The 10,362-nt window shown below is 43.5% G+C and overlaps 1 protein-coding gene across 1 annotated transcript; it reads left to right on the top strand.

Annotated features, from left to right (window-relative positions):
* Positions 1-8,270: 8,270 nt before the first annotated feature.
* Positions 8,271-9,982, top strand: LOC122656467 (transcription factor RAX2-like). The gene is made up of 3 exons (XM_043850982.1): positions 8,271-8,543; positions 8,692-8,821; positions 9,119-9,982. Exons 1-3 carry the CDS (start codon positions 8,408-8,410, stop codon positions 9,945-9,947), a joined length of 1,095 nt encoding a protein of 364 aa, XP_043706917.1. The 5' UTR covers positions 8,271-8,407; the 3' UTR covers positions 9,948-9,982.
* Positions 9,983-10,362: the final 380 nt, after the last annotated feature.

The following is a 10,362-nucleotide window of genomic DNA, read 5'->3' as shown; positions in this document are numbered from 1 at the left end:
GCACAGGGACGTATCGCTTGCAGACTCCGGGGGGCAAGAAGGTACCGAGGCCTTAGAACTCGAAAAATTTGAAAAAAAAATTTCAGTAATTTTCTTAAGTATTCTGCTCAGCACGGTTTATGGCAAGGATATTTGTACTGGGTTTCGGCCTCGACGTTCATGATTCAATAAAATAAAGTCTTTCTCAACTACTTAGTGTACTTTCAAACTCCAAGCATGCTGAGTTGTAAGACCAGTCCTCATAGACCTGGCCAACGTCAAAGATCGACCCTAATAGGTCGGCAACCAAGTCATAAGACTGGTCCTCATAGACCTGGCCGACGTCAAAGACCGACCCTTATAGGTCGGCAACTAAGTTATAAGACCGGTCCTCATAGACCTGGCCAACGTTAAAGACCGACCCTCATAGGCTGGCAATCACGTCACAAGATCGACCCTCATAGGTCGGCTACTAAGTCAGAAGACCAGCCCTCATAGGTCGACGGACCCACAAGCATAAACTCTTACCACGGCCGAGCTAAACGAAAGCCAAAATCAAGCAAAAATATCTAAGGCATTGGGCTCGGCCGCAGAGCCAGGTCGGCCGAGCAACCCCAACGGCCTCGACTCCAGCTGATAAACACTATAAAGAAGAATGAGACCCTATCCCCGGACTGTCACAGACGTTTCATGACCAAGAAATAAGGCCGACCTGACCGACCTAGCACAGCATAGCTAGAAAATATCCAAGTCCTTGAGCTCAGCTAAGGGACCGGATCGGCATCTCGGCCACGGCACTCAGACGATCAAGAACAACACATACAAGGAAAGTAAGGTAAACGGTTGCCGAGCTCAAACACTTAGACAATTTGTAAAAAGGAATTTTTTATTCATTAAAGGCTGACAGCTCGACACGGTTACAAAAAGTGGGAAGCTCGGCCCGATAGATATAAAAAAAAGAAAAAGAAAAAAGAGGGAGACATCTTGATTGAAACCCCGAGCACGGGGACATGTACATTAACGGCAGAAAGAAAAATTACAATCTCTAAGGGGCGATCTCCTCTGTGAACTCTCAGGAGACGTCCTCGGCAGCGCCCGTTGAAGTATGCTCGACGGGAAGCTAGAGAGGATCCGAGGCCGCTAAGGTAGGGTCGGCCAGGGACACGTCCTCGGGAGGAAGAGCCTGCGTGACCTCGACACCCTCCTCGTCTCCCAACCCCTCGGCTACTGTGGTCGCATCGTCATCAAACCGCGAGAGGTTGAGATCGGGAAAGGCAGTCCTAAACTCGGCCAAGAGGTCTGCCCGACCAGCCTCATAGCCCTCGCTGTATGGCGGCTTCTTTATTTCATGACACACATCGGCGTATTCCTCCGACATGAGGTAGTCGGTAACAGCCTCGGCTCGAGCCCGTGCCAGGTCGTCCTTGGCCTTCCTCTTGGCTTGGCCAAGCTGAGCCTTCAAGGCCTCGAACTCTTCCTTTCGCTTCACTGCCGCCTCCTCCAGGCTCTTGACATTGTCCTCGGCCTCGATGAGCTTATCGACAGTCTCTCGGCGCCCTTGGATAGCAGTACGCGCGTCCATGTTGGCTTTCTCGACCTGAACCTCGAGAGAAGCGTTCGCGGTAAGAAGCCACTCAAACTGAAGTATGGTCTCCATTGCCTTGGCAAAGCCCTACAAAAAGGCATCCAAGCAAGAATCAGACCGAGCCCATAGGGTCAGACCAATCGGTAGGAGCCGAGCAGAAGCTTACCATGTTGAAGTCTTGGAACAGGGAGGAGAGGAGCTCTGGATCAGACAACTTCTCGAGCATTTCCTTGTCCTTGGGGAGCCAACTTGGGTCAAGCCACTCCTTGGCATGCGCGACCGAGGTCAGGGCGGAGTCCTCGGGGAAAAGACGCCAGCTCGGTCGAACTAGGACGTTACTGGCCAAGGCCCTCCCCAAGACAAACTGAGCGACATCGGGAGGCGAGGGGACCCTAGGGAGGTTTCCAGTCGTGAGGTTGAAGGATATTTTCAGCTTTTTCCCATCCCTCGGCGGGCTCTTCTCGCCCCTCTGACCTTTCCCCTTCCTTGGTGACCCCGCTAGGTCCTTACTCTTCTCGGCCTCAAGGCCAACCACAGTGTCCGCTGGGCATGGTAGCACAGCCTTGCCCTTCAGTGCCTTAGAAGCCTCACCTTGAGACTTATTCTCGATGTTTTTTCTCCTCCTCTCCGCGATGGTCTTGGCCCTGAGCCGAGCCGTGTCCATTGGGGGAATGTGGCCGACCACTGTAAGAAAAACAACGCGTTAGAAGTAGGCTCTAAAAAATGAAGTAAGCGGGTTGGCTCGGATACCCGAGCCAATTCTAGCAAGCTAAATAGGTCAGCTCGGATATCCTACCAGGGGTCATATGCCACCTTTGAAGGAACCCCTCGTCCTGGAGCTGGAGGACATCGAAAGGCCGATGTTGATAGATTAGGTCAAGCTAGGTCAACTCGTTCTCAGTCAGGGGTAAGGCCCTGTTGACTTAACCCAAGTGGATCTCCTTCTACTCGGCCCGGAAAGGGCAGTTCGGGATGGAAGCAAAGAAGAATCAAGGCTTCCAGTGCTTATTTGAATGGAAGCAAAGAAGAATCAAGGCTTCCAGTGCTTATTTGAGGTCGTTCTCCCGACTAGGAACTTGTGGCCACTCAGGGCCGTGTTCTTCCCAGTGCGGCGGGTGAAATAGTACCACCCCTTCTCCAGCAACTTCTTCAGGAAATAGAGCCGAGAAAAATGAGCCATGCTCGCAGCTCAGCCCATCTCGCAGAAAAGGACGTGGAAGCCGTACACTGACAGCCATGAGTTTGGCACCAGCTGACCTGGAGACAGGTGGAAATGGTCCAAGATCTGATCCACCAGGTCAAGCACGGGAAGCCTAAAGGCATACCTGAAGGGCATCTCGTACAAGGCCACCTCGCCAGGCCAGATGAAGCAAGCCATCTCCCCAGGGTTAGGAGCTCGGAGCTTGACGTCCTCGGAGATGGCATAAGTCGCCCTGAGGCATTGGAGATCGGCATCAGTGACTGTACTCTGGACGATGCCGACACTCCCCTCTTTAGGCTCGGGAGCGTCAGCGGACGAGCTGACCGAGCCGACCCCATCTCGGGAAGAACTCTCCTCACCCGACTCCTCGTCATCTGTCGAAGATGATCCCGAGCCCTCGGCTGGGTCTTCAAGGATTGGCTGGGCCTCAAGGTCAGACTCCAAGGGCAGGGGAAGCTCGACGAAGTTGACCTGACACGGCTTCGCTATGACGGGCTCAATCGAGGTCAAGCCCAACAGGTCTATTATGGGGGGAGCGAGCAGGGAGCTGTCGGGTCGGACTCGCACCCTCAGCCACCCCAACGAACACCTCACCCGCGTGACTACTACCAACTGACATAATGGGTAGAGGGGACTTACTGGTTGAAGAGGCTTCGGAGATGAGCTGAGCACGAACTAGAAAGCTGAGAGCACCGAGCACTGGATGAGCTGAAGAATCCGAGCTAGCCGAGTAGTTAAAAACTTGAAACAATGAAGAATGAATGAGCAAGAGATGCCTATTTATAGCCTCTGGGCTGAAGTGATCTGACGGCTGAGGAGAGTTCAGCGCGATTCAACGATTCGGATCAAAGGACGATTCGAATTCCAAAGCACCATTATGGCGCCAAGTGATGTGGCACTGACGCCCCAACTGTCAGACCGTACAACATCAAAGTACCAAGAAAACGAGCTCGGCTTGGCTGCAAGGAGAGACAGCTGAGCAGACCGAGAAATTTCACTCTTCAGTGCCGGGCCGACCCCTGATGAGTGGGGGGCCTGTGATAAGGCATAAAACCACCTCACCAATCGAAAGCTGCCATGTGGCCAAGCCGAGGATAGTCCGATAACCGAACCAAGCCGGGCGGAGTTGGGCCGACCCGACCACCGATAGATCTGACATTCCATCTCCTGTGTACCTAGCACCCGCGCCGTAGAGCTCCACCCAGGGCGGCCAGGGGCCCTAAGGCTGACCTCATAACAATAGGCCGAGGTCGAGCATCGAGGCCATGACCACCCCAGGACCGAGCTCTGAGGCCGACCATCGGGGCCGACCATCGAGGTCGACTACCGAGGGTGAGCCCTCCACCGAAGCTATCTTAACGGTCCGTCGAAAATCGAGGGGCCACGTCAGCACCATCTGGGAATCGCGGGATAAGGATCGAGCCACAATCTCCAACGTGATACGAAATCACACTTTGACATGGACTCTTACCTTAGAGAGAGAGTCCGACCCCAAAAATAACTCTCCACTCCGCATAGAAGAGCCTTACCAAAGAAGGACTCCTACCATACTAGGACTCTCCCAACCGCCTCACCCACACTCTATAAATACTCAGGTATGGAGCTCTATTGCTCATTTGAATTTTACTAGCTGTTACGCTGTTGCACTAGAGACCCGACTTGAGCGTCGGAGATTCCTAGGCCGGAGCTACACCGGTTCTCTTACGCTCACTTGGTTTTTTGCAGGCTCATCCGTGGGCGAACCGGGCGACGGAGGTTTTCACACGCAACAAGATCCACCCTCCATGCTGCTTAAATAAAGGATAACCTAAACAAGATTGATTGAATTCATCTAGAATGACCATGGTTTAAGTTCATGGTATTGGTTCCAGAATCGGTCACCTTGGAAATCAATATGGGATTGGATAAAGATCAATGTATCGGCCGGCATCGAAAGTTTTTTTTTTGGAAAGTTTTGAGTTAGGAATTGAGCACTAAAGTTGAGTTCCGGAATTTTAAGGCATATTGATATTTTGTGGCGTGTGAAAAAAAGGATTGGCATATTGATACTTTGTGTCTGTTTCATATTAGCGCGTATGTTAGTAAACTTGGGTCAATAACCACTAGTACCATTTTCAATGATTTTGTGGTGAAAGTAATTCATGGATTGTGTTTAAAATGTGAAAAATAGGCGATCTGCAAAAAATCAAACCTATAAAACCATGTTTTGGGGTCGAAACCTTGGTTTCCCTATGAATGGAAAAAAATCCCTGGTTTCGACTAGGTTTCAACCGAAACCTACAAAAACTCAGTTTTGGCCAGGTCGAACCCTGGTCGAAACCCAAGTTTTTTTTCCTTGCTCATCCCAAGTCTCAATGGATTTCACGTTTTTTCTGTACCATATCAAGCTTTGGAGAAAGATTTTTACCATCAAGTATGAAGATTATGTGTTTGGTATGCATTCTTGAAATAGATTATGTGTCTAAAACTAATTCTAAAACCCAATTCTTCTTTATTTTCTAATTCCAAGAATACATACTAAACACAACTTTACTCTTGTTAATTTGGATGTGCGACTGAGAAAGTGAAATAACATATCAAAGAGAGAAAGATATCATCCGATCAGTTTAAGATCCATTATATATTTAGAGATGCTCAAGCCTTTCATTCTAGCTAGTTAATGAGCCTTGCAGCTTTACAAGGATGTATATTTTCTGATAAAAAGACCTGCAAATTGTTATTGGTCTCGAAGCCTGATCTCAGTCCACAAAGTGTTGTGGTGATTCTTTGGTCGTTTCGCCTTTGAAACACGTCAGAATGGCCAAAAAGTGCATATAACAGCGTCATAGGTGTTGACTCTTGTAGAGCTCGTCAAGATCTTCGATTTGATTTGTATTTCGACTTATGTGTTTGGTATGCATTCTTGAAATAGATTATGTGTCTAAAACTCATTCTAAAACCCAATTCTTCTTTATTTTCTCGCTTCAGAATGAGTATTAGATCCAAAATCTATGATAAGTAATATTGTGATCATGAACAAAGCAAAAGAAGAAGGGAAGAGCAAACCAGAGAGAAGAGAAAGAAATGGAGATGCAATGTATAAGGACCATGACTGGGATTGTGTGGAGCTTAGGCTCATTGGTTTTCCTTTTGTATACAACGATTGATGTGACACTCTATGATCCCACCGACTGGAAATTTATAAACATTTTCATTAAATTCAGTTTCATCCAAACAAATGAAAAAAGAAAATCAATTTGCATTAATAGTGGTCCTTCTGGTCGGTTCATCAGGGAAGCATCTGTGGTCCACCTTTCATGGTCTAGGAAGAAGGTCAAGATGGTCTTGTGGTTAAGAAACCCGTGGATACAATTCATACTAATTTCATAGCAATTCTTGATCTGTAAAATTATGTATAATGTTATTCAGTTGAAATCAGTGGTATTATAATCTAATGGTGAGTGATCATCTAGGTTTATATGTCTTTTTGGGAAAATTTTACTGTTAAGGGAGTGAGAAAGGATACAAGGGTTTAGAGCTTGGATTTGAAATATCTAAATTTTACTATAACTTTTTATACATTTCATCTTTCTAAAAAGGGTGTTTCTCATTGTCACCAAAATGCCGAATTGAAAAGTTGTAACCTTCTTTTGATTGTCCCTTGTCTTATTCTCAAAAGTTTTTTTTCAGTCAAGGGTAAAATTATTTTTACCATTATATCACTACTAAGAATTGTTATCATTTAAGTTACACATTCTTCGAGTAATTTGCGTGTGAAATGATGAAAATTCATCTTCGTTGAAAAAAATGGGAAAAGGCTCTCTGAGCCTAAGGCGTATAGTACACCCTCTTCACATATATGATTTCATTAGTTTTTTTTTAAAATAAAATAAATAATAATTAAATAAATAGATATGGGAGGGTGTAGTCGTGTAGATACCCTACTTGCTCAGAGAACCCTCTCCTGAAAAAAATATATGTTATACTAAAGAGCAAAAAGGTAAGGTTACAACAAGATTTTTCATTTTAAATCTTATGTACACTCTCCCTATTTTTCACCCGCCTTGATTACAACAAGATTTTCCTTTCTAATAAAGAACATAGTCAGCTCATGCGGTTTTTCATTTTCTCTTTTTCTGCATTATCATGTAAGATAGTACTGCAAATTCTCAAGAATTTCTATTTATGAATTTATTTTTTTTTATTTTTGATAAATAACTTTTTTGGGTAAAATATTTTTGATAATAACCATTTCATTGAGAAGAAAAGAGATCAATATACCTGCTGAGAAGTCCAATTAACAAATAGGGAGAGTGTTTCCTCCAATGCCTGGTTTCTAATATCCATTTCGAATCTTCAAATAGGGGGAACCATTTGGGGGGCATTTAGGACATATCACCTGCTCACATGAACAGTGATATGTGAAGGGCGGGCACTTTCGTTTTTAGGCTGGTCTTGTGACAATCTGTTTCCCCTAACAAATAAAAGGGGGAGCATATGGAAACATCTTGGGGGGCTGGATTTCCGCCTTTCATAGGGGTGTGGCGGTCATTTCACCTCCACTATGTCTGGACATGGGCGGAATAAAATTACTGATTAAAACTTAGAAGACATTACTATACGTATTAATTTCTTTTCAAAAAATTTCCCTCTACTCTTCTTGAATCCAAAGATGCAAAAAATATACATTTTTTTGGGGGTTCTCAGATATATCTACTTTTCAATATTACATGTATCTTATATAGAAAATACTAATTTCCAATGACACATAAATAAATAGATAAACTAGTATCTTGTATTTTTTGTGAAAATTTACACATCCTTTCTAAAATGAAGAATAAACAATTTTTACAGAAAAGTTACATTTGGATTAGTGTGATCATACATATTGATGTTTCAATATTACATGAATCTTATATAGAAAATATTATTAAAAAAAGTTACATATAATATAGTCTCTCCATCCTTAATCCCAAAGTTCTTGTTAATTAAGAAAAGCATAATAAGGGTAAGTCTTCCAACATGGAGAAAACCACTTAATTCACATACGTTATTTACTATTGAATCTTTTACTTTCACTATTAACTCTGTAAGTACTTCTGATTGTAATGGATGTATGGGTTCTGTCCATGGTTTTTTGTTTGTAGCTCTCATGGTTAAGTAAATCAAGAATAGTTTTCCTATGACTTTGCCTATATTTTGTCATTTGGACAAGTCAGTCTTGGGAGCCCCACAGCTGTCTTTTTCAATTTCTGATTGTATATATTTCACTACATTTTATTTCAGTACTTTTCTATATATGACTTTTAAGTTTGGATTCTTTTGAGAGAGAGAGAGAGAGATAGAGGGCTTATTCATGATGGGAAGTTCCAATATTAGCTAGCTATTAGCTAATCCATACAAAAGGAGGTTAGAAGAAGAAGAAGTGATTGCAATTAGAGGGAAGTATCCTTTGACTTTTGTATTTCTCAATAAATATATCCATTGCTTTCCAAACTCCAGAAGCCCATAAGTCTTCAAAGTAAAGGCTTCACCACCACAACACCCAAGCCCGTTTGGAGACGAGAGAGAAAAACAGATTGATTGTTTCCTCCAAAAGGGTTCTTGTCTTTCCAAGAAGAAACAACAAAAAAAATATCAAATAGAGTTTCATCAGAGGGGAAATGGGGAGAGCTCCTTGCTGTGATAAGGCAAATGTGAAGAAGGGACCATGGTCACCTGAAGAAGATACCAAGCTCAAGGAGTTCATTGACAAGTATGGGACTGGTGGTAATTGGATTGCTCTTCCACACAAAGCTGGTAAGATTTTTACACTGAAAAGAGATGAACACTTTTTCATGAAAATGGATTTTGATTTCTGGGTTTTCTTTCCTTTTCTTCTTTCTCTTTTAATTCTCCATTCTTTTTTGTTCCCTGTTTTTAAACTTGAATGGGTTGGTTCTCTCAGGTCTGAAAAGATGTGGGAAGAGTTGCAGATTGAGATGGCTTAACTATCTAAGGCCCAACATAAAGCATGGAGAATTCTCTTCTGATGAAGATAGGATAATCTGTAGCCTCTTTGCTAGCATTGGAAGCAGGTAACCTTCAATTTCTTTTCTTGATCTGCAAATTAAATTTTCATTTTTTTATCCATATTTTTCCTTCTCTTCTTCTGCTCCCATGGCCCAACCATCCAAGAGAGAGAGAAAGAGAGAGACAGAGAGAGACACAGGAAAAAGGGGGAAAAAGCATTGCAGTTCTGTTTCAGGAAACCCTGCATAGCCAAAGAATCTTACATTTATAGATAACTCTTCAGCTTTTTTATGATATGGAACTTATTCTTGTTCTTTTGTTGGTTTTGTGTTAATGGAAGTTATTATTTCAAACAAGTGCAGGTGGTCAATAATAGCTTCTCAGTTGCCAGGCAGGACAGACAATGATATAAAGAACTATTGGAACACCAAACTCAAGAAGAAACTCATGGGTTTTGTCCCTCCTACAACTACTTCCTCTCATCATCAGAGAAAACCTCTTCAGCAACAATCCTTCCCATTTCATCATAATCTTAAAACTACTCTGTCATCATCACCATCACTATCATCTTCATCATCATATAAAGGTAATAGTACTACTTACTACTACAGTAGTAATCCAACTGAATCTTTCACAAGCCTTGCAGAACCCATTTCAATCCCAATAACAAATCTTCTGAGCAACACCAACATTTCTCTTACCACAGCTCATCCCACTACTGCTTCCTTTTTCCAAGCCCAGGAGAGCTTAGTAAGTCCCATGTACCACTTCCAAGTTAAAGATAATCTCCTCATGTTTGGAGGCACTGAACCAAGTTGCAGCTCTTCTGATGGGAGTTGCAGCAACCAGATCAGCTATGGGAAAGAGATTGAATTTGAATATGGCGGTGGTGGTGGAGGAGGAGGAGGTGGTTGTGTTAATGGTGTACAGCAGCAACAGCAGCAGCAGCAGCAGTACTTGGGTCTGGGGAGTTATCTATATAATGAGGTTGAAGAGAACAAGAAATTCTTGTTGAATGATGGCAACAATGGAGATCATGGGATTGATGGATGGACTGAGAAGCCAAATGGGTTGTGGGGAGAAGTTCCATCAGAGTATGGATTAGAGGAGATCAAGCAATTCATTAGCACTAATACCAGCTTCTATGTTGATGAAAACAAGGCACAAGGGAGGGCCACCATCTACTATTGAAAGTTGAAACTGACACTGACTTGAAATGTAAAATCAGAAAAGAAAAAAAAAAAATTGAATGGGGGAGATGGGTAAGGTGGGAGGAGAGGGGTTGGACTTGGAAGACTAGAGATTCAATTCGTCAGATCTGGTAAGTGGGAACTGGAGATTGACTGAAGGACAGGGAGGGGAGAGACTAGAGAGGGTCATTTTTGTTGTTTAAAACACTTTTTGACAGTACATTGGTAAAAGGTACCTTTGTGCATTTCTTTTTGGAGACGAAGTGTTTGTGTTTGTGTGTGTGTGTTCGTACGGTTCCTCTTGCCATCTTATCAGAATTCAGAAATTAAACATCATGGAAACTGGAGAATACATCACCATTCAATTCAAGAATCAAATCCAAACCATGCTACTGTTTCTCCTTTATTTTCTGTAG

The sequence above is a fragment of the Telopea speciosissima genome, chromosome 3 (genome assembly GCF_018873765.1).
Source record: "Telopea speciosissima isolate NSW1024214 ecotype Mountain lineage chromosome 3, Tspe_v1, whole genome shotgun sequence".
Taxonomy (NCBI): Eukaryota; Viridiplantae; Streptophyta; class Magnoliopsida; order Proteales; family Proteaceae; genus Telopea; species Telopea speciosissima.
This window is presented reverse-complemented; position numbering and strand designations above follow the sequence as displayed.